Here is a 25,463-nt window from a genome sequence, read left to right on the forward strand (position 1 = left end):
CTCATTACCTGTTATTAGCATGGATTTCTTAAGAGAGTTCTGGACAGATTCACCAGCATTTGGACAGACACTCGACGCCTGGAGTGGCAATATAGCCACAGCTCACCTTGCTTGGCTGCACTCCCAAATATGTCAAGGCTACTTTGTGTAAACACCATCCCCCTTTGCTGGTCAGGGTGTGTATTCCTATTTTTTAACCCTCCTTCCTTTAATCAGAGCAGTAGGAAGCAGCTGAAAAAGGAACTTCTCTCAGCCAATTTGAGAAGAACCTAAAAAAAAGCCCTGGTCAGTCCCAACGCAACTATCTAGTCCCAGATTGGTTTAGGAAGGTAGTAATTGTAGGTCAGCTTTGCCAGCATACAAATGGGTGGAAAAGCTACTGAACAGCTTCACTAGCCTACATCCTAAATTGCCTGTAGTGTGCCAACAACAAGCCCTGAGTATCCCTGCCATTTTGCCACTTTTCAAATGAGTGTTGTATAATGTGAGTGTTGTATAATGTGGAAACTGTTCTTCTGATGTTGCCCCTCTAGCTGAAACTCAATTCTACTTTTTTACAAGCCTCCAATGTTTTCAGCGAACTCTCGAGACATGCTTAGGTCAAGAAAGCATTAACACTGGTTTTCAGGACAATTTCCCTTATTTAGAACGTACTGCACTTCAAATTTTCTATTCCATTATCTCACACAAGTTTCAGACTTACCATATAAGCCGACCCTCATATAAGCGGAGGCACCTAATTTTACCGCAAAATCTGGGCAAAATTATTGACTCACATATAAACAGAAGGTGGGAAATGCAGCAGCTACTAGTAAATGTACAGAGTGGCCTAAGCGCTTAATCCATGCTCCATCATCACAGGCTCTCCCATCTAGCCCCCCCTCCCCCCCGCAACAAATACAGAAAAGTCAAGAAGATAAATAACTGCTAGTTTTTGTACTTTGCTTTTCACTAACCAAAGGAGTCTCAAAATGGCTTACAATCGCCCTTTCTTCCTCTCTTGATGCCAGACTCCCTGAGAGAGCTCTGACAGAACTATTCTGTGAGAACAGCTCTGGCAGGAGAACCAAACAGTGCCCCCCTGATCAGCAAACCACAGCAGAACAACAGTACCCGAAGTTGGCAACTTACAAGTACAACAGCTACTAAACTGGGAAAATGGACTACTCTGACTACAGCTACCCCCTCCTGAACAAAACACTGAAATAAAGAACTGTAAAACTGAACACTGAAAGAAAGCACGGTAAAAATCAACTTTTTACAAGAAACACAACCCCAAGAAGAAAAGGCAAACGATGCTTCCCTTCAGATAAAAGAAGAAACACTTGGAGAAAGAAACAGTAAATCCCAAAGCACCCCCAAAACCCACTCTACCCCATCCCACCCACAGAAACCAAAATAATAGTTTGGAAGAAGTGATTAGGAAGAGAAGAAAATCTGAGTCCCTAAGTCAAACAGTTGATGTCTTACAAGATGTCAGAGCAAGCTCAGCTTTCAAGAAGGCAACACTACAACTGGCTGGGAGCAACAAGCTCAACTTTCAAGACTTCTGCAGAAGGCAATGCTATGATTACCTGGTTGGGAGCAGGCTGTTATTTCAATTACCTATATACCCGTGTATAAGCCGAGGAGGGCTTTTTCAGTGTGAAATACTGTGCTGAAAAACTCGGCTTATATGCAAGTATATACAGTATCTTAAGGAGGTCTTTAACATATGTACAAGTGATCTGATGGTTCCTTCCTTTCTTTTTACAATCCTTGAAGAAACGTTGGGGAGGGGAACCACTACAGGCTTCTGGCCCACAAAACCTCTTTAAAAGAGGTGGTGTGCAATTACAGTACTGCCAACCATTCTTGAGATCAAAATGTGAATAGTGCTCTTTAGTTAATCTTTTGTAAACAACCACATCTACCTCATTTTACATACACTACATTCTAAGTAGAAGAAACACGTGTCCATTTTAAATCACTTTTTTCTTAACTATTCAGCCACTTCTGTAAAATTCCACAGGTTTCATAAGGCTATTTTGTGGAATTTCCCAGAACTTACGCACTAAAAGAAAGGTCTTAATTTTTTTAAGTTCAGTTTTACTCTATAAGCCTCGGGGAAAGCTAGCTGATGAGTAGGGTCAAGGGAATAACTCTACTCAGACCTTCAGGAAAAATGGAGCTAACAAGACATCTGCTAGTCTCTTGAAATCCTAGCTTTTAAAGTGAGCTCCCTCACTATAACCTTCCCTTCATATTACGGATTCTATATAAATACTGAGTCACTAAGCCATTGACCATATGAATCAATACCATACCTAAACACTGTCTAAGAACTACACCAGCAGGAACAAAGAAACCTGCAAAAGGGATCAGACAAGCTTGAGATTTGTTTTGTGGAATTCCTGTCCTAATTCAACAGCTTTTTAAAAAATGGTTCTTAACAGTATACTGACAATGTGAAACTTTTGTTTCTACCAGGTTCAGGTGGGTAGCTACATTGGCCTGACGCAACAGAAAGTTTAAATCCAGTGGCACCTTTAAGATCAATGAAGTTTAATTTGGGGTATAAGCTTTAAACTCTGGGGGGAATTCCACACCCATTAAAAATAATGAAATGCTTACTTTGTCATAATATTCTGGCTCCTCCATATGACGTCAACATGCAGCATCTAGACAGTAAACAGCCGGCTACATCCTTCACTTAAAGCGCTAGTTGGTGAATCCTAAAAAGTGAATTCACCAACTTATGTAGTGCTACCTAATGGAGAGCAACCAGCAGGCAACCAGTGGAAGGAAGTTATAGGGGCTAAAACATGTGAACAACACCTGCCTCATCCCGCCCTTGCTCCCGCCCCCCTGTCCTGGGAACAAAGACATCTTATTAAAAATATCTGAAATCCTGGAGCAACGACTAGGCAGACAAGCATGCAGACGATGCCAGAAAGATTTTTTTCCAAAGCATGCCTCTCTAAAACTCTCCCCCAATCGGAAACAAGATTAATTTTTAAAATTAACAAGACTGGTGATTCAAGAAGGGGTAGCATTCACAAAGCGCTATGCATCTATGATTAGATGCACAGGCATAGCAACAGAGAAGTATGCATTTAAAAAAATAGTTGACATCGCGGGACCTTTAAAGCTTGAAGAAAGAGGATTGGCTGCCTGGTTTGATTTACAAGTGGAAGAGAGTCACGTATAAACCATGTTGCTGTCTTCCGCCATTTCAAACAGGCAATATTGAGGGTGAGAAGCATGAAAAGGCAGCAGAGAAGAGCAAGACAGGAAAAAGGTGAGGAGGGGCCGGGAGACGTGATTATATTTAGTGTTACACCATTCGGCTGGCATAACGCTATTTTTACAGATGTGCGGAAATACCCAATTCTCAGCCTCCCCTCCTAAGGCTTTTATACTTAACAGGAAGTCAAATTACCTCCTGATATGCCTGACCACACTGCCACACCATGGCAAAGTGCCATCACTCTAACCCCCACTCCCAGTGCTTATTCCTACCAAAACCGTTTTTTAAAAAGATAATGGCTTATTTTCTTCACAACTTCAGAATTACTTCTCTTGGCTGCCTGTTCCCAACCATACTGTAATGAAAAGCGTACCATTAACACAGGAAATGGTGAGAGTAGAATCAGCATCTGATAGACCCATTGTCATAATTAAGGTTTGGGGCTCTTAATTTAGGAAATTAAAAAAATCTGCTTGATGAGGTGTCATTGAAGCTAACAAAAATCCCACACCATCCATCTGTATACAACTTACCTCACTGAGTAGTTTGATAAAGATATATGTCTGTCCAGTGAAGTCAGGTGATTGATTTCAAGGTGAATTTTTAAAATAACAGTAAAAATACTATATATGAATCAATCAGTTGATATCACCAAGGCAGTAATATTTCATATATCTGAATTAGCTTTGACCCACCCAACAGGGGTCAGTTTCCCTAGAGCAAATGTTCACTTTGGGTGGTGGACTTTATGGCAGATGTAATTTCCTTGAGGTTCCTCTTCTTCCCTAAATCTGCCCTCTCCAGACTCCACCCCAGAATTTTGGGGTATTTCCCAACCCAGGGCTGGCACCCTATTTATGCCCTGCTTTTTTCACCACTGAAGACCTAGATTGGCTTACGACCATTCATGACAATGGTCATCAACAGTTCAATACTCCCTGAATATATTTGCTTTGTATATATCCTGAATACCTGGGGAAAATAAATTTAACATATTCTAATGTATTTTATGTCATTCTGCCATTTATTTGTATCCAATTACTACACTTCGTCTTGACTGTTGTGTCTGTTGTGTCTACTTCATCTCCAAGTTTTTTCCCCAGAAAGACTGATCCATGGCCAGTTGGCTACACATTGGAAAGAAAAGGCTATGAGAGGTCAGAGGAAAGTTTTGGAAAATGAACACTGTTTATGTTCCTCATGTTGCTTCCAATTCCTCAGATTAGCTTTAGATATGCAATATTCAAACCTGCTCCCTGAATTTCTAAGATTAAGCAGAAAAGGTAAATGCATATGTTCCCTGTGGAAAATGTACATTTCTCCCTATGTGGAAGCACAATGTGCATGTTTCCTCTAAACATGAGACCCAGAAACTTGATTAGAAAGATTTGCTATAATCATATGATAGAAAAGTCAACTTTAAATTTATTTTTTCATATTAGTTTGGGTCTCATTCTTATTGTCTAACAGTAGGCTGCTGCAACTTTCCATTGGAAGGAAAACTAAAAAACAAAATGATGCTGCAGTCCCTCATACAGCTTTGCTGAGACAATACAACAGAGCTTTCAAAAAGCCCAGCTGACAGTCAAGAGCAAATTTATGGTTTTTATCTCTCCCATTTGCCACCAGTCATGCTGTCCTTAAGTGCATATTTTCTTAGATGCCATATATGGGAGCAACACACATAAATCATGACCTACCTAAATGTCAATACTGTCATTAGACTGAAGTTATAAGCCAAAAGGGACCCAAGTTGGCTTTTTGGGGAAGGAGGGTTTTTAACTGGCATTTATGAACTTCAGCTGTTCCAACACAGTTTTTCTGTGTGCAGTTAGTAGCATCATTTGTACATACTGGTTATTAGCATATCATAGTGTATTGCTCAATGCACTAGCTAGCTACCTCCTTGCACTTCTATTCTGAAGATGCCACCTTCCTTGGCCTCCTTGTGAGCCTGGCCTTGCAGTTGAAAGGACAAATGTAAATGTCCATGAATAAAAATTCAGTATTTCCATCTTCCTTTCCAAGACTATCTGCCCCCTGCTTGCTATTGTCACTGACTCCTCCTCCCTTTATTGCTAAGTAACTAAGTCGTCAAAGCAAGGTGTCAGGTACGGAAAGAACTTGAACCTCTCAAAGAGAGGGGATCAGAGTTACCCTAGCCGACTACTCGATAATGTTGCGTGCTGCGATTTGAAAACAACAGTCGATCCTCTTGCTTTGAGCAACACTCTTGTCTTAGTCTACCTTCCCATAGGATATTTTGTTAAATTTCCCTTAGTTAGATGAAAAAAGGATGACAGTATTGATAGTGAACTTGCAGGAAAATGAGCAGAAAGGGCAAAGCTGACATACCAGAGTTTGATTTGCTGATATGCACATCTATTCTTGCCACTATGAAGCCAGAAAAGTCAATGGGCGTAACTCTAGTTAAAATCACACTGTCAAAACTCATACTATTATATCACCAGAGTTAGAGAACGGAATTCTTATTGTATATCATTACATATTGACTATTGTATATATTGTTTTAGTTGTTTTATTGTTTTATATCTAATATATAAACCGCTATAATATTCTTGGGATTGTAATGGCTTTTGGCTGGAAATAATGAAGTCTATAACACGTAATACTATTATACCACATCTACTCTCGGCTAACCAATTCTTTCCTCAGCTAACCAATTCTTTCCTGGTAGACGTACAGGCTGCTTCTGCCAACCTTGTTGTTGTTGTTGTTGTTGTTGTTGTTTTTGCAAACTCTCCCTTAGATTGGGGATAAAGAATGTATCTTCTGGGGGATTCTGAAAATGCTGAAGATATTACAGAAAAAATTGGAAAGCAAGAAATCTAAGTTCTAGACATTACTAAGCAGAGTGTTGCTTCTATATTTCTAATAAATGATGAGAAAAATAAGGCATCTGAAAGAGGGCAAGTTTTGGATGTTTAATTGTATTATTCACCTCAGAACATCTGTCAGGTATAAGAACAGAATCTGAGAGAATATATACACAATAAAATCAGCAGGGCACGTTAGTAACACTGCGAAGTAGACAATGCACTAGAACTCTGCATATTTGAGATGACAGCTGCTTTAATACCCTAGATTTGGATTCAAGCAGGCTTGGGTGAAATGAAAGCACAGCCATTAAAATGTACAGTTTAAACAATTACAGCTTTTCAATGCAAATAGGATTTCTTAAGAGCTATGTATCAGCTGCTGCTGGGTTTGAAGCTGCAACTCAGGATTACTATGAACTTTTCCTACTTTTTGTGTCATCAAGTAGGGTCAGAATCATAAACCTAAATCCACCTAGTATCTGTATTCCAACACATGATCAGGCAGTTCCCAGCTGGTTGACTTTTGTGCCTATGTGATAGCAGTTCTTGCCATGACATCTTCAACAACACCCTATCATTTTAAACAACAACATTCAGGCTAGCTCTTTTCTTCCTATACCTTCAGCCTGACTGAAGTGGCCAAGTTGCTGGGGTCGGTGAGGGTGACCACATGCCATCTGGATCCCTGTCTGTCATGGCTGCTCAGATTGGGAGACAGGCAGATAGGAGACTCCTTAAGGCAGTGGTCCGCAACCTTTTTATCATCGGGGACCGGTCAACACTTGACAATAGTACTGAGGCCCGGGGGGGGGGTAGTCTTTTGCCAAGGGATGTTGCCACCGTCTGAGCCCCTGTTCTGCTTGCTTTTCTGCCGGTGCCCCTAATTTCCTGCTGCCCACTGGGGGGCGCTGCCAGCAGCGGCAGTGCAGTGCCATGCCGAGGGGGAGCCCCAGCCATGGTGGCCACCAGAAAGCACCAAAGGTGAGCTGGTGGCAGAGTGGCAGGGCAGCCCCCGAGGCAGCAACTGGGGAGGAGGAGAGGAGGAGCCGCGGCCCAGTACCGACTGATCCACAGACCAGTACCGGTCCCCGGATTGGGGGTTGGGGACCACTGCCTTAAGGGATATTGTCAACCTCTCTCTGATATCAGGAAAGTTCCTGTAAGGGCTGAAGGAGGCAATGGTCCACATTCTCCTTAAAAAAACATTGTTGGATCTGTGGGACCCCACCAACTACTGTCTGGTCTCACACCTTGTGTTTCTGGGTAAGGTGGTTGAAAGGGCCACTGTGGACCAGCTCCTGGCTTTCTTGGAAGAAACTTTGGCCCTTGACTCATACCAGTCGGGCTTCCTTCCTGGTCACGGGGTAAAGACCACACTGGTCACCCCGATGGATTATTTCCAGCACCAGCTGGATTGTGGTGATTCAGCAGTCTTCATGCTTCTCAGTCTGTCGGCTGCATTTGATGTGGTCAACAATATGTTGTTAGCCCACTGCCATGCTGGAGCTGTACAGTGGATGGTCTCTTTCCTCCAGCACCAGACACAGAGGGTGGCAGTGGGGGAAGAGTTGTCTGGCCCCTCTGTGCTCCCTTGTGAGGTGCCGTAGGGGGAAATAGTCCCCCCCATGGTTTTCAACATCTATATGCATCTTCCAGCACAGCTGGACTTTTACCAAATGCTATGGCCTTGGTCTTCTGGTAGTTAATTTCAAGGGGTTCTTTTTTTTTTTTTTTTTTGAGCATTCGCCTAATCCTTATGGGGGTTCTTGAAAGAACTACATCATTGGCATAAAGCAGTATAGAGATTGGGCAACCAGCTAATATTGGTGGATGCAAGTCTGAATCTTGAAACACTTGGATCAAATCATTTATATAGAATTTGAAAAGTGCAGGGGCTAAGACACAGCCTTGTTTGACCCCTTTGAAGGTACTAATTGGGTCAGTTACATGTCCTTGTTTGCTACATCTTACTCTAAGAGCCATGTTCTGGTATAAAGATCTAATGAGAATCAGAAGCCTTCGATCAATTGAAGTAGACTCTAGCTTTTTCCAGAGACGAGTCAAATGCTGCTTTGAAGTCTACAAAGACAGCATATAGTGAGGCAGGACTAGTAGAGGTATATTTCTCTATTAGATGCTGGATAGTTAAACAATGATCCAAGGTGGATGCCCCTTCCCTAAATCCATTTGGTCAAGGTCAGTGACATCAATTGGGCTCCCACCTCTTCCTATCCAGATAAGCACACACAATGGGATTCTGGATGAAATTTTTACTTGAACAAGTTTTGTTATGATTGTTGAATGTTAAGATTGTTGATACAGTTACCTGAACTTGATATGTTATACTATGTTTGTTGATCTTAAGATTGTTGACCCAGTTACCAAACTTATCTTGTACTCTGTTACTCATCTAATGGTTTCTGTAAACTGCCCTGAATTGCAAGGGAGAGCGGTATAGAAATACAAACAAATAACAATCCTTCTAAGGAATGGTTAGGAGGAACCCTGCCTAATTAGGAAGGGAAAATCAGATGTGTGTATTTCCTCAGATTTGTCTGTGAGAGAAAGGACTTCAGTCACCTCAGTGAGCAGTGGGATACAGTTCATCTAAGAAAGCCCACTTTCTAGGAACCAGGAGAATTCAGGGGAGCCCAAAATAAAAGACAAATATAAAAAAAATGTTTTGGGATAAACTTAGTAACTAAACTTTTCCATTTAAAATAAGTCTTCACATATGAAAGCAAAGCCATTTAAAGACAGCCTGTAGTGAAGAACTAGAACCTGTAAAATATCTGATTTGTATAAAAAACAATGCCAGAATCCAGTGGCACCTTAAGGATCAACAAAGTTTTATCCATGATGTAAAAGTTTCTGTACACACAAACTTCCTCAGACACAATGAAATGTGAATGTTCCAATCCACACATATTGTCATGCCCAACAATCTGCAGCCCTGTCTGACTCTGAGAAAGAGGCAGATCTGACAATCTTGCCAGGACCAGACTTTGAGCTTCAGCCACTGCCAAGAGACTTAGAAGCACTGGAACTGCCTATGGAACCCAGGTCAAAACCTGAACTACAACCAGGCATACCACCCAGCCCCTCCAGCTGGCTCCCTACTTAGGCTTTTTCCTGAGCCTAAGGAGTAACAGTGTAAGAAATAGTGTTTTGTTTTACAGGAAAGATGGAGAAGTGTGACATTAGCTGCTCAGGGCAGAACGGGACTCCAAGAGTCTTTGCAGAGCTCAGAGGTTACCAGATTTCAGAAGAGTCAGCTGTTCATGATTAATTGCATGTTGAGCTTAAAAAGAGGTTGGAGGCAGAAGCCCATTGGGCTGGCCGCATCTTTTTTACCAGACCTTCACTCCTAAGCTCCACTCTCTGACCTTGACTTATCAGACCCTGTCTCCCTGACTTACCTTCAATTTGTGACTACGGACTTTCTTCTTGCCCCTATTTAATGTGAGTGACTGATTTTTGGATACTAGCCTCAGATCCTATTCTGTGACTTCACTTTGCAATACCGCCTTTAAGGCTATTCAGCTGGCAGCATGCCTCTCTCTGCTATGCCTGGAGACTTGACACATATATAGGCAGCTGGGGAGTAATAAATCAGTAAACAGATACAAGGGCCTTCCAAGAATTACAAGTTAAGTTTATAAGGTTGCCATTTGTTTAACTGTGGGGAAATTTTGTTCAATTCTGGGGAGAAAACATAACAGAAAAAAAAACATGTCAAGATTGGATATTAGATGCATTGCCAACTGTAGAATGGAGAATAAATAAGTGTAACCCTGTCACTATGTTCCATCTGTCTCCCCCCCCCCAGCATACATTCTAGTCTCCCACTCCAAATTACATTGTATTATTCATTACATTACAATCTATTATTCAATTATATATTATTATATAATTAAAATAAAATGAAGAGAAAGTATGGCACATCTGGGAAGTTGTTAGGAATGCAGATATAAGGGCTGTGAGATTACCATATGTAGTGAGATAAGAAACCAATATCCCTGTTGAGTCCCGAGGACTCCATTGTTTTGAATGTTGTAATAACTTGCAACTTAGCAATTTCCCTTTAGTCTGTTCTTAAAGTTCCTTTGTAATAAAACAGATTCTTTGAGATCATATATCGAATGTCCTAGAAGACTGAAGTGTTCTCAGTCATGATTTTTATGTCAGATTTGTGTCCATTATTTTTAAGGCAGAGGGTATAACCTGTTTGCCCTATGTAAAGGTAGGCACTTTAGTTTCAACAAGGTTTTTTGTAGATACCTCAGGTGAGAATCTCTATCTGTAGGATTGGAGCAGATGTGGCTGTAGCACAGAGTTTATGCAATGGATTGTTATGCAATGGATAGAGTTTATGCAATGGTAGTTGGAAGTATGAAGATATTTTGTTGGTTAGTAGGCTTCCGGTACAAGGTGGTGTCTATGCATTCATTGTGTATTTTTATGATAGTGCTTGGAAAATGTATTTTTTGCATAGACTGGTTCACTGTCAGGTTGATGGTGAAGTGAAAGTCACTGAATGGTAGTATGCTGCCCCACAAGGGCAGCTGCACTTAGAATACAATCACCAACATCCTCAGCCTGACACTGAGCCCAAATTGCTTGCCAGAACACAGTCCGTTAGCATATCAAAGAGTCAAATTACCAGAAGATCAGTCCATAATTAGGTGGGTGCCAAAAGAAATGCCAAGGACCAGCCTGGGGTCTTTAACCATGGAAGCCATTCAGCAGAAAGGTGGTAGGGGTGGGACTGGGAGAACCAGAAAAGGAGTAGGAACACAGGTGAGGTTATCAGATTTCAGATGTTGGGTATCAAGCAGCTATCTAGCAGGTCAAGCAGCAGCCTACTGCTCTGTCACCAGTGGACTCCCTGCACCTGGGCTGAAGTGGATACAGATGGCCTTAGTCCTCCCCTGATAAGGCCGCATTTGTTCCACATTCCCTAACTTGAGTACATACGACTAACCTTGTGCTTCACCAGTAAGCTGTCATATCCATTTACTTAGCCTGTTCGCACTGCTCCAGCAAACTGTCTGAGTTGGTTAGGGTTAGGACTGGCACTCAACTTGGACAAGGGAACTCTTCAACCCTGCCCTGGTCCTCAGCCCTATGTTCCATGGGCAAGTCCTTCCCCAAGGATTGGTCCCTGTCTCTGCTGACCATAGTAAACACTTGACGGATCCTATGCCAGACCCAGAGTCTGACTTCCCTTCAACCCACAGAGAATTGGGAACCCCCAGAGAAGGCATAGCAGGTAGAATATTTCCAGAATTTTTAAATCATGTGCCCAAACAATAAAGATGTACTCATTGAAACACAGGTATAACAGATGTTGAACAGAACTCAGAAACCTTTATTGGCACAATGAGAGAGGTATGTGTGTGGGAGTTTAGGAAGCATTGCTCTAAGTTCAAGTCTTCAAGCAAAGGTTGGATACACACTTTTCTTGGATGCTTTAGGATGCTTAGGGCTGATCCTGCGTTGAGCAGGGGGTTGGACTAGATGGCCTGTATGGCCCCTTCCAACTCTATGATTCTAAGTTAGCCATAAAAATGCTAGCATATGATGGGGCCTTGCATGCGCCCATGTCTGTACCATTAATCTGAAGAAATAAATTGTTGGTTGGAGGAAGGACAAAATGTCATCATTAGGTGGTAAAGTGTGCTGTCTTGTTGTCAGAAATCATATTCCTTATGGCTTGTAATCCATCTTTGTGTGGAATGTTGGTATACAGGTGGCTAAAATTGTTTCCTCTGGATGGTTGTTTAAACATTTTATTCTCCTCAGAAAGTCTGTGGTATCACAAACATAACAAGGAGCACTGATGGCATGGGGTCTTAGAGTCCATATATCCAGATGCCCCAATAGTGATAATGCCTATGCTTGGGGGCATTCTGGGTTGCCAGGTTTGTGGATTTGGGGTACAAGATAAAAGTTATTTAGAGATATTTATAGCAAAATGATACATAAACAGGGGATGGAGTTACTTACATAATACATGAAGCTTTCAACAATACATAATAATAATTTCATCTCTGCAAACTCATTTAATGAACTACTAAAGAATGTGCTATGGTAGTTACCAGGCAGACATCCTTAAAGCTGGCAGCTAACAGACAATCACTGATGTTCCCCCTCCTGGAACACCTAATTGGCAGCTGGGTACTATCGACTCTCCTTTTTTGCCTCCCCTGGGAGGGAGAATGGGGTTAAGTCGCCACTGTTGTTGCTCATGTTTTAGTGTTTTGGTTTTATTTTTACTGTCTATTGTATTGTACTGTGCTTTTAAGGGGTGGTTTTATGGGGTTTTTAAGCACATATTGTAACCCGCCGTGAGCCTCGTGGGAGCAGTGGGTAAGAAATCTAATAAACAAACAAACAAATAAATAAATATAGGGACATAGGTTATCCCAGACTGCCAACTTCTACTGATCTTGCAACTGTAGCTCAAAAAACATATGAATACTTTGAGCACATAGGGGTTTATACGTTTCAAATAAACAGATACTTCCTGATACACAAAAAACGAGGCTTTTATGTATATGACATTAGAGAGATTTTAAAAACTTCACCTAGAAAATTGCTGCAAATCATTCTTTAGTTAAAACAACAGTTGTAGAATAGGTTTTACAAACCTCAGTAATCTTGTGTGTAACTTGTGACACAAATTCATGCAGTCCATGGCAGCCATATTTATAATCAAAATGATACATAAAACATAAGGGCATCATCTATAGAAGGCAGCATTCAAAGCACCTTCCAAAAGATTATTTATGGCTTTCTGGATCACGGCCAATGTGTGAATCAGTGGAAGAGTCTAACTGCATTTCAAAAGGAAGCATCTAGATCAGATCAAAATGTGGAAGTTCTGCTTTATTTGTACTCAGATCTTGCCTGATGGGGCTGAAGATACATATCAAACATGAATTAAATCATTAGAAAAATACTTTGTATATGAAATTTTTCTAAAGGGAGTTTTCTAGAGGCCTAAAGTCATGTTCTGCTTTTGGCATCTCCATACTAACATTATGAAACATAATTTAAATCACAGAGGTACAATAGTTAACTCTTCAAAGATCTTTCTCACTTTCTCCATTATCTGCAACATCATATATAATTCATATTTAATTTGCAGTGTTATTTAAACTGTTGTAGTTTATGCAATCAAAATTTGACAGAATCTGAAATGGTACACTATGACAAAACGAGGACTAAACTACTTTGAACAGCAAAATCTACAGCTAGCATTATACAATAGTCTTGATTAGAGTCATACCAGAAAGCTGTCACTTGTTTATATATAAATGAAGGGATGCTATTCTCAGGAGCAGGGTTGTTGGCCATAAAAGTAGAACAAAGAGAGCTTTTTTCTGAGCTGCTAGAAACTTTCTGACTTTAAACATAATTCTTATAGTGACAGATTACCATCAAGGGAGAAGAGCTGTTTCTGTAGAATTTAGAGGAGAAGAAAGGCCTTTCTTTTACTGGGGAAACAGCCAAGACTATACAGTTCAGATACATACCATAATTGGAATGCAACAGCACCACACATGGTCCTGAAGATTATTTTTATGAGGTTAATTCCATGAACTCATCTGTAGAATTTCCATGTGCTGTTTGATCAAATCAGTTTTCATGAAAGAAGGAACTTTATTATATGCTTATTCAATTTTTCAAGTTTGCCATCTCCAGATAACAAAACAGAAAATATAGTGGAAAATCAGAAATTCATTAAGCCATGTAGGTGGTAAGGTTTCTTCAGCAGTAATCATATAAAAATGAAATAACAACTTATAATTTTTGCCAATATTCATTTCTTCATTGACCATGAGAATTCAACAAATATTACATAATTGTTGAAAGATGGATAAGCCTTGTCTTAAAGCACTTGTGTATAAATTTCATATCAGTACCATACAGTGCAAAGTAATACTACTTCTTACCTTTGTGATGGTTTGCCCCAGATGCTATTTTCCCCCACAATGTTACAACAAATATAATTATTAGCAGTTTTCCTTTTGTTGTTTTCTGTAAGTATCTTTTATTCATCCTAGAAAAGAAATAAAATACACAAAATGAAAGCTATCCATAAATTATTTCTTTATTCCCCTCCCTCAACTTTGCAAAAGCATTTAAACTGCATTTCGAAGATAACAGGCAGTCGTCCCTGGAACTGAGATCCTCCGATTAGTTATTCAGTGAGGGATCATGTGGTGTGCCCATTGGTCTTAGTGGGGAATCAGATAAAATTCATATCATTTGCTTAGGCTGTTTTTTTTGCTCATAAGAAAATGCTGCTGCATTGATTTTAGATGTGCTACATGTTGAGTCAATAACTTCTTAACAGGAAAGGAAGTGAATATCCTTTTAAAGCTACCAAGACACTGCTCTCAAACATTGTTAGCTGGTACAAATATAACAGTTACATTTAGAGGCCATACCAGTAAAACAAGAGTATAATTGTGGTGGCGTTGGGTTTTGCTGTGGAAACGCAGTGAAATCAGTGAGGTGCAGTGACATCAGCATTATTTCACACATGCATGTTCTCACACACTCCAATAGGGGTCCTTTTCTTACACACTCACACACACACAGAGTTGTCATAATTGCACAATGCTTGGCAGCAAATTGTTTAAATGAAGAGTGAAAAAACCACTGAGTCAATCTATCTGTGATCATAACTAGAACTATGTGAGGTTTTTTTTTTTAAGTCTAACCATTTGTCAATGTGTTGGATCCAAACAATACAAGGAGAATGCACAGTATCAATAGTCAGATCCAAATTCAAGATACAATAACGATAATGAGATACGTAGCATTATTATTTTGGAAATTACATACTGTACTGAGGAATAAGAAAGCATAATATTGTGGAGATTTATTTATTTATTATATTACTATGGTGCCCTTCCTTCAGGCTCAGGGTGGTTTACATATAACAAAGAAGTACATAACAAAGAAGAACAACAGCATAATTCATAAATTTGGATAGACAATAGTGACAGTGGTTTTAATTTGTGATAACAGTCTGTATAACATCAAATTAACTTGCTAACTATGCAACAGTGACTCCATGGGTAGGCTAGTGCAGGGTTCAGTATATGGATAGGGGTTCTCTGGAAGTGGCGGAGCACAGGGCTCTTTGGGAGGTGTAGGCAGTGAGATGGTCTCTTAAGAACATTGGGCCCAAACTGCATATGGCCTTGAAGGTGATAAGGAAAACCTTTAATCTGATCAAGAATTCAACTGGGAGCTAGTGCAGTTGTTGGAGAACAGGATGGATGTGGGACCTCCATAGTGTTCCCATGAGGATCCTGGCTGCAGCATTCTGGACCAGTTAAAGTTTCTGGACCAAGGCTAAGGGTAGGCCTGCATAGAGCTAGTTGCAGAACTCTAGTCTAGAGGTGACCATCACATGGATCACTGTAGCCAGGAGATCCGAGGTCATGTAGGGCACTAGTACTTTGGCTTGGCGTATATGGTAGAAAGCCAGCCGCACTACTCTTGTGACTTGTGCCTCCATAGAAAGGGAGGCATCGAGGATCAAACCCAGGTTCCTGGTGGAGTGAGCTGTTGATAGCCGCATCCCATCCAGGTTGGGAAGATGTATTTACTTGCTTGGACCCTTCCTGTCCAGGCACAGGGCCTCTGTCTTTGAAGGGCTGAGCTTCAGACAACTCTTCTTGAACCATCTCATCACTGCTTCCAGACATATGGCTAAGGCTTCTGTGGGAGAATCAGGGTGGCCAGGAAGAGCAGGGGATCATCTGAATATTGATGACATCGCAGCCCAAACTTCTGCACCAGATGAGCAAGAGGTCACATGAATATGTTAAATAGGATTGGAGAGAGGACCTCTCCCTGTGGGACTCCACATATGAACTGGTGGCGCTTTATAATCTCTCTCTTATTGCTAGATTAAATCAAATCAAAATATAAAATAAAGTATTTTAAAAAGCAAAATAATGGAGGAAAGGATTCATTTGCATTTGGAAGGAAGAAAGGAGATATCAAAGCTGGGGGGAATGGGAAAAGACTGTTCTCATTTATTTGGGCCATACTTGGGGCCATTCCGCACAGAAAAAAAGCCTTATGCCAGAGTAACGCTAAATGCAAGCTGTGGTGGATACAACTAATTTCTTATAGCAGGAGGTTATTGGCTCCAGGTGGGGGATATTCCACCAATAGGAAAAAGGCAGTCTGAGGGATCTGACCAGCAACCACTGATGAAACCAGACTGCCTTCAACTTTAAATCAACATAAGTTGATTTATCGGTCTGAACATTTCTGCACATTATTGTAATATGGATATTAATTATAACACTGACTTATTTGAAATTGAGAATGCAAACAGTGATGAAGATCAAGAAAATGGGATAAAAAATACCTAGCACCCCACTCTGATTACTGATAGGTTGGACTGTAAGAGATACAGCCAATAAAACGTGAAGAAAGAGTTACACTTTGACCAGTTTGATTTCACTTTTTGATCAATTTCTTCCTTCGTATTCCTGTTGAAGAAGATCCACCCTGACTGGAGGATGTCAGGCCTTAAAACCCGTAGAACCAGGAACCTCCTCAGCCAGAATGAAGCCATCATTACCACTACTGCTTTTAGATCTGTTTCTCTGAATCACCCTTTGAATTAGTTGAAGTGGAGGAAAGGCATACAAGAGCACATTTGGTCATTATTCATTTATTTGATTTTACAGAAAAAGAAAAAGAGTTGGTTCTTATATGTTGTTATTTCTCTACCAGAAGGAGTCTCAAAGCAGCTTACAATCGCCTTCCCTTTCCTCTCCCCACAACAGACACCCTGTGAGATGGGTGAGTCTGAGAGAGCCCTGACATTACTGCTCGGTCAGAACAGCTTTATCAGTGCTGTGGCAAACCCAAGGTCACCCAGCTGGTTGCATGTGGGGGAGCGGGGAATCAAACCCAGATTAGAAGTCCATGCTCCTAACCACTACACCAAAACTGGTTATCTATACCACCCCTCTCAGGACTCGGGACAATGAACAACATGATCAGCATTGAACAATAACATTATTATCAAAAAGTAAAATTAACACTTAAAATAGCAATTTAATAATTTAAATATGTAGATTTACAGCAGCCTGAACTGGATATCATCAGCTTCAGAGCACCTCCCTAATTACATTAGGAGAGGGAAGAAGGGGGGCAGGAAAATGTTATCTGCTACTCTGGCCTCAAGCAAATGCCTGGCAGAAGAGCTCCATCTTGCAGCCTTTGCAGAACTCTGATGGGGCCCTAACTCCTTCTGGGAGCCAATTCCTCCAGGAGGGTTGCAGGGCCAAGAAGACCCTGGCCCTGATGAAGGCCAGGTGTACCATCTTGGGGCCAGGAACCATCAGGTAGTTGGCATTTGCTGAGCATAGCCTTCTTCAGGAAGTGTATTCAGAGAGATGGTCCCTTAGATAGGCTGGGCCCAGACCTCTTATGGCCTTTAAGGTAAAAACAAACAACTTGATTCTGATTTGTGATTCCACTGGAAGCCAATGTAGCTGGCAGAGGACTGGTTGGATGTGGACTCTCCAAGGAGTCCTGGTAAGGACTCAGGTTGATGCACTTTGAACCAACTGTAGTTTCTGAATCAAAGACAAGAAAAGGCCTGTGTAGAATGAGTTACAGTAGTCTAGCCTCGAGCTGACTGTTGCGTGGATCACTGTGGCTAAGTGTTCTGAGGCCAGATAGGGCCATAGTAGCTTAGCTTGGCAAAGATGGAGGAGCGCCAACTGTTCTACCTTTGTGACTTGAGCCTCCTTGGAAAGGGAGGCATCAAAGATCACCCCCAGATTTCTGGCTCTCTATCTAACTGTCAGTTGCATTCAGTACCGCCTTTGGAGGTGCATTTCTTCATTTGACACCTTCCTCTGCAGCCACAGGCCCTCCATTTGTGAGGGGTTGAGCTTCCAGAAACTATGCTGAATTCACTCCATCACAGTCGCCAAGCTCTTGGCCAAGGAATCTGGAGTGGCATCTGGTCAACCTCTCATCAGGAAATAGAGTAGGGTTGGCAACCAAGCCCAAAACTCCAGACCAGCTGGGCAAGAGGGTGCATATTTAACATTGGGGTGAGGATCATGCCCAGATGTAGGACACTTTAAGCTGGTGATAGATTGCTTCTCTCTCAGTTGATGATGAACCCATAACTCTGGAGACATGAAATAGTCTTCTGTACCTGACACTTCCTCTGCTGAAGAGCTCAGGACCTGATCAAAATGTCATTCAGTAATGGGAATATAGACACTTCCTTGGTACACAATCAGACCAGGCTTTGATTAACACTCTTTGAGGCCAAATGGGAGAACATGGTACTGAAAATGAAGAACTTCATATGAATTAGGAACCTCCAATGAGATTCCAAGATTGGAATATTCATATAAACCTCTGAGAGATCTACTACAGTAGAGAAGTCTCCCTCCTGAATGGATGATATGATGGACTTGAGGTTTTTTTATCCTAAATTTCTTTATTCTCCTTTTGAGCCACTTGATAGCTAGGATTGCTCTCACATCCCCATTCTTCTTGGGGACTATAAAGAAGATTGAATAAACTGCCAACAATTTTTGAGAAAAGTTCTATTGCCCCTATATCTACAAGATGTTGAATAGCTGTGAAGGAGAGATGCTTGTAGGGACACCAATTTCTTGGAACCTGAAGTAATTTGTTGGGAGGTAGAAAGAAAAATTCTGACTTCACTCATTGTAGTACATGCACTAATAAGGAAACACACCATTGAAAATGTTGGGCAACCATTGGAAGACAGCTAATGACTGAAAACTAGTCATCTTCTTTCATTAAGTGACCCTGATACTTTACAGCTCTTACCTTGGAGCTTTTATTGCCTGCTGTACATATTGGCTGCTGTTGTGGCCCCGAGCTCCCGGAGGAGCTGCGGGCCCTACGGGAGCTATTGACTTCCCGCAAGGCCTGCAAAATGGAGCTCTTCCACGGTCTATGGGCGAGGCCGGGCGACCAGGTAGATCAGCATCCCCCCCCCTCACAGAAGCGGAGGTGGCAAATTCCATCAGCGCCCTTTCTCTTCCTCTCTCTTTTTCCCTCCCCCCAAAGATGGTATTAGGGGTCGATTAAATTGGGACGATTAAATTCCGCCGCGTCTTTTTGACAGTTTTATGTAGAGGCTGTTTTATTGTTATGGCTTTTATCAGGGTTTTAATGTATTGTAACCCACTGTGAGCCCTCAGGGAGCGGCGGGAAATAAATTGATCAAATAAATAAATAAATGTTGAGAAGTGGTGTGTGTTAAAACCAGACCTTTCAAGAAGGCCCTATAAGGGCCGAAATGGATTGGCCCATTGGCTCACATTGTGAATAGCATACTGGCTTGCAATAGCCTATGGGCTGTATATATGTTTTTAATTCCTAATTTTTTAAAAACATTGTGCACAATAAAAATATAATTCTAACGCTCACATGCACATGCTGCACATGCACACGTTGCCGCTGCTGCAATTAGGGTCGCCAACTCAGAGTGGTTGAGAACCACTGCTCTAAGGGATGTTGAGGAAGCCTCAAAGGTTTCTTTTTCTTAGGGCCTGTTCACAAGGGTTCCTGGGTAGGCCATCTGCCTCTGCAGGCAAAACTGTTAGATCTCAGACTGGCTACAGGATTATCCGCCAAATATGGTTTAAATTATTCCACTTCCTCTGGCACCAAACTATAAAATTTGGAGATAATGAATCCCATTCAGACAGACCACTTTATCTAAAACAGCTAGAAAAGGAACCTCTAGTGGCAAGGACCCCACTTTAGGAAAATCATTATCTGAGGCTACTGGTTTGCTTGGGTCTGGTGCATCCACCTCTTTAGGATTCACTGCTATTTCCAGGATACATAGCACCTTTGGGATGAGTCCGCATCGTTGTCACCACAGGCTCCTCTTCATCAGATAGCTCACCTTCTTTTTCCTGCTGCCTTTTCCTGTCTTCTCATAATGTGACCAAAGTACAATGGTCTCAGTTTGGTCATTTTACCTTCTAGGCTTAATTAGATTTAGATGCAACTCGTCTTTTTGGTAGTCCACTGTATTCAAAAAACTCTCCTACAACACAACATTTCAAATGAATCTACTTTCTTCCTGCCAGCTTTCCTCGTTGTCCAACTTTCACGCCCATACTTAATAAGGGGTATACTGATCTTGGCTGTCAATAACATTCTCACACTTTAGGATCTTTTCTAGTTCCTTCACGGCAGCCCTTCCTAGTCTTAATCTCTTGATTTCTTGGTTGCAATCTCCCTTTTGGTTGATGATGGGAGTTAAAGAACAGCAAATCTTGACCAATTCCTTCATTGCCAATTTTAAATGTGTGATTCCCAAACAGACATAACTTTGTGTTCTTTTATGTCCAGGTGTAGCCCCACTTTGGCACTTTCTGCTTTCAACTCCAACAATAAGTGTTTCAAGTCTTGACTATTTTCTGTGAGAAATGTAGTATTATCTGCACATCTCAAGCTGCTAATGTTCTTTCCACCAATTTTCATTCCACTTTAATCTAAATTTAATCCAGTATGATATATTCTGCATGTAGGCAAAATTAGCTGCATTTAAGCAATAAAGATATAATTGAAAATATATTTTATATGTCTATAGCACACACAGGAATTATAGTCAAATGCTGTGGATTGTTTAACATAAACATTAATTTAAATAATGCTACCCTATAAGTGATGACACCATTTCATAATTCAATGATCTCATAGCCTATATTGTGATACCTCTTCAACATTATATAAAAATCAGTCCTTCACCCTTGTTCTCTATAGCTGAGAATTCTTATGTAAAGGGTAGCAATTACAGTGTATGAGAAAAGGATGTAATACCCTCTCTTATCCATCAACAGCTGTGTTGCCACTCAAAGTGACAAGTAGATGTGTCATCTTCCTCCCTCTTTTAAAATTGCAGCAATGGTATACTACATTTGCAGAGAAGTAGCTAACAAAAAGCCAGGCTGTCTGCAAATGCATTTTCACACCTCTGGTATCTACTGATCAAAAGATAGCCGAGATACTCCTTTAAACAAGACATGAAAAGTGAGATATCCGAGATGAGAAATGACTAAAGTATATATAGCATGGTTAGGCATAGACAGCATTCACAGAAAATCTCAATTCTATGTTCAAAACCAAAACAATAAGGTTTAAAAAGATTAGAAAGAAGGATATCTTAGGATTTTAACAAGAATCAATCCACATTAAGAAGGGGAGTGCACCATTTAAAATGTATAATACAAACATAGGAAACACTTGCTGGAAAAACAGGTGGCATAATTTAGAAGAAGTGAAATTGCCTTCCCTTCCTCTCCCCACAACAGATACCCTGTGAGGTGGGTGAGGCTTAGGGAACTTTGAGATAAGTTCTGTGAGAACAGCACAATCAGGGCTGTAACAAGCCCAAGGTGATCTAGCTGCATGTGTAAGAGTGGGGAATCAAATCCGGCTCCCCAGATTAGAAGCTGGTAAACCTTGTGTACAGCGAGTTACAGAAGTCTAATCTGGAAGTGACCATTGTATGGATCACTGTGGCCAAGTGTTCTGTGGCCAGGTAGGGCACTACTAGCCATACTTGGCACAGATGAAAAAATGCCATCTTGGCTATCTTCGTGACCTAAGCCTCCGTCAATAAAGAGGCATCAAAAATCATGCCCAAGCTCCTCACCATGTGTGCAGATGTAAGTTGCACTCTGTCCAGGCAAGGGAAATGCATTTCCTGATCCTGCCCCACTCTACCCAGCCGCAGAACCTCCATCTTGGAAGGGTTGACTTTCAGATAACTCTGCCTGATCCATCCAGTCACCATTTCCAAACAGCTGGCAAATGTATTTGGGAGGAGATCCAGCCGTCCGTCCATTAGGATATAGTTTAATGGATACCTATGTAACGCAGTAGTGAAAAACTGGTCTATCAATACTTACAGATTAGGGTTTTTTACTACCCATAAAAATAATGTATCAGGATTAACCCCCTCCCCCCCCCACAAAAAAAGTAATATATGTTGCATTTAGGGTATATTTCTATCCCAAGCCAAAGTAATATTTTCTAAGGTTAATTTTTTTTACAGGATTGTTTCATAGAATCATAGAATTGGAAGGGGCCATAAAGGCCATCTAGTCCAACCCCCTGCTCAACGCAGGATCAGCCCTAAGCATCTTAAAGCATCCAAGAAAAGTGTGTATCCAACCTTTGCTTGAAGACTGCCAGTGAGGGGGAGCTCACCACCTCCTTAGGCAGCCTATTCCACTGCTGAACTACTTTGACTGTTAATTTTTTTTTCTGATATCTAGCCTATATCATTGTACTTGTAGTTTAAACCCATTACTGCATGTCCTTTCCTCTGCAGCCAATGGGAACAGCATCCTGCCGGCCTCCAAATGACAACCTTTCAAATACTTAGAGGGCTATCATGTCCCCTCTCAACCTCCTTTTCTCCAGGCTGAACGTTCCCAAGTCCCTCAACCTATCTTCATAGGGCTTGGTCCCTTGGCCTCAGATCATCCTCGTCGCTCTCCTCTGTACCCTTTCAATTTTATCTACGTCCTTCTTGAAGTGAGGCCTCCAGAACTGCACACAGTACTCCAGGTGTGGTCTGACCAGTGCCGTATACAATGGGACTATGACATCTTGTGATTTTGATGTTATGCCCATGTTGATACAGACCCAAATGGCATTTGCCTTTTTTACCGCTGCATCACACTGCCTGCTCATGTTTAGTTTACAATCCACAAGTACCCCAAGGTCTCGTTCACACACAGTGTTACCTAGAAGCGTATCCCCCATCCAGTAGGTATGCTTTTCATTTTTCTGACCCAGATGCAGAACTTTACACTTATTTTTATTAAATTGCATCTTGTTCTCATTTGCCCATTTTTCCATTGTGTTCAGATCTCGTTGAACTCTGTCTCTATCTTCTGGAGTATTTGCCAGTCCTCCCAATTTGGTATCATTTGCAAACTTGATGAGTAGTCCCTCCACACCCTCATCTAGATCATTAATAAATATGTTAAAAAGTACCGGACCGAGCACCGAGCCCTGAGGTGCCCCGCTACTCACCTCCCTCCAGTCTGATGAATCACCATTGACAACAATGCGGTTCTCTAACCAATTCCCTATCGGCCTAACTATCTGAAAATCCATATTGCAGTCCTTCAATTTATCCATCAGAACATCATGGGGAACCTTATCAAAAGCTTTACTAAAATCCAAGTAAACGACATCAACCGAATTTCCACGATCCAGCAAACCTGTTACTTGATCAAAAAAGAAAACCAGGTTGGTCGGACAGGACCTGTTGGAGACAAATCCATGCTGATTTCCTTGGATCACCTTGTCCTCCAGATGTTTGCAGATCACTCCCTTTAATATCTGCTCCATTATCTTCCCCACATCAGAGGTCAGACTCTGGTCTGTAGTTTCCCAGGTCATCCTTCCTCCCTTTTTTGAAGATCGGAATAACGTTTGCTCTCTTCCAATCCTCCGGGACATCTCCAGTCCTTAAAGAGGTCCCGAAGATGATGGACAAAGTTTGTGCAAGTTGTCATGAAAGTTCTTTGAGCACTCTTGGGTGCATTTCATCTGGACCAGGGGATTTGAACTCATCTAGTGCAGCTAAATGCCTCTTGACAACCTCTCTGTCCACCCAGACACTATCTCTTGGCTACTGCCATCTCTAGATGTGCCTAAACCCTTTGACCTGTGGGGAAAAATAGATGTAAAATAGGTGCTGAGCCTTTCTGCTTTCTCTGCATCCTCGGTTAGAGTTTGTCCATCTGCACCCAACAGTGGGCCTATTGCCTCCTTTACTTTACGTTTGCTCCTCACATAACTGAAAAATCTTTTCTTGTTACAGTGGGCTTCCCTGCCCAATCTTAGCTCACTCTCAGCTTTGGCCTTTCTGATGATTGATCTACAGTGCCTAGTAAACTGTAGGTACTCTTCTTTAGATCTCTGTCCTTCCCTCCATTTCCCTCCATTTCCCTTTTCTTTCTTAGTTCCTCTTGAAGTTCTCTGTTCATCCAAATAGGCTTCTTAGAGCTCCTGCAGTGTTTTCGTCTTTCTGGGATAGTCATTGATTGAGCATGCAATAGCTCTTCACATGCTCCCTTCCCTTCCAGCATCCTAGTCCATGGTATGACACTCATCATGTCTCTGAGTTTATTAAAGTTTGCCCTACGAAAATCCAACATCCGCGTCTGGCTACATGCTTACTTGCCTCTCCCATCTCAAAAGGAATTCTATGAGGACATGGTCACTTCCCCCTATGGTCCCCACCTCCTTCACCTTATCCACCAACTCTTGCCTGTTGGTCAGTATTAAGTCCAGTATGGCTGAACCTCTTGTGGGTTCATCTACCATTTGATAAATGAAATTGTCAGCCAGGCAAGTCAGAAAGTTGCATGACTGAGGAGGCGGGTCAGAAAGTTGCATGACTGCGGATTTAATGGATAACTATGTAACACAATAGAAAAAAATGGTCTATCAGTATTTACAGATTCAATTTTTTTACAGGTCAGTGACAGCAGTCTCCCAAGAACACCTTTCAGGACCTACCCTTCAGAAAAAATCACAGGTCTGTACCATCTATGATTCAGAAGGCTGATGTTGTACACCACTCTGAGCAATATGGGAGGGCGGTATATAAATCAAATAATGGTTAAAAAAGTAAAAGAGAGGTCCAGACAAGCTCCATCTGGCAGTTGACTCTAGACTCGCATCTAGAAATATAACCAATGTGGCTCCTGCACATGAGCATAGTGGAATCCAGATTCAAAAATATGTAGATAATACAGTTGTAAGTTCTGGGTTGGGAAATATCTGTGGAGAGCAGGTTTTGGGGAGGGCAGGAAGCTCAGCAAGGTATAATGCCATAGAACCCATTCTTCAAAGCAGCCATTTCCCCCAAGGGAACTTATTTGGATGACTGGAGTTCAATTGCAATAGTGAGAGATTTCCAGGTGCTATCTTTAGGCTGACAACTCTACTAGAGATTCAACAACATCAGGGATTATTTCTCAGAGAACTTCCCTTTATTACTGGGTAATAATTATTTAAGTCCACTATATTGAATGACTTTAAATATTTGTCAGACTATAGCCTTTTAAAAAGTCTTTTAAAGTCCTGGCCCCTACTTGGTGGAATGAGCTCCTGGAGGAGACCTAGGCTCAGTTCCACTGGGACTGTAAGATGGAGCTCTTCCACCAAGCTTATGGCACGGCCTGTCCAAGCCCCTGTTCTCACCCTACTCGGCAGCCTTACTGACCTCTTATCCCTGTGGTGCTCAGAGACATACTGGCAGTGATATCACCAGATTGCCCCTGACCAGGCTGGGGAGCGGGCTG

At 41.5% G+C, this 25,463-nt stretch overlaps 1 protein-coding gene across 4 annotated transcripts in view; it reads right to left on the reverse strand.

The window, feature by feature from the left end:
- Positions 1 to 25,463, reverse strand: part of TAFA2 (TAFA chemokine like family member 2) — a 151,779-nt gene that overhangs the window by 44,191 nt on the left and 82,125 nt on the right. For all 4 annotated transcript variants that reach the window (XM_077338676.1, XM_077338678.1, XM_077338679.1 and 1 more), the window contains one exon: positions 14,031 to 14,137. In XM_077338676.1, coding sequence (XP_077194791.1) covers positions 14,031 to 14,137 — 107 coding nt within the window. The remainder of the gene's footprint in view (positions 1 to 14,030; positions 14,138 to 25,463) is intronic.

Source organism: Paroedura picta, chromosome 5 (genome assembly GCF_049243985.1).
Source record: "Paroedura picta isolate Pp20150507F chromosome 5, Ppicta_v3.0, whole genome shotgun sequence".
Classification (NCBI taxonomy): Eukaryota; Metazoa; Chordata; class Lepidosauria; order Squamata; family Gekkonidae; genus Paroedura; species Paroedura picta.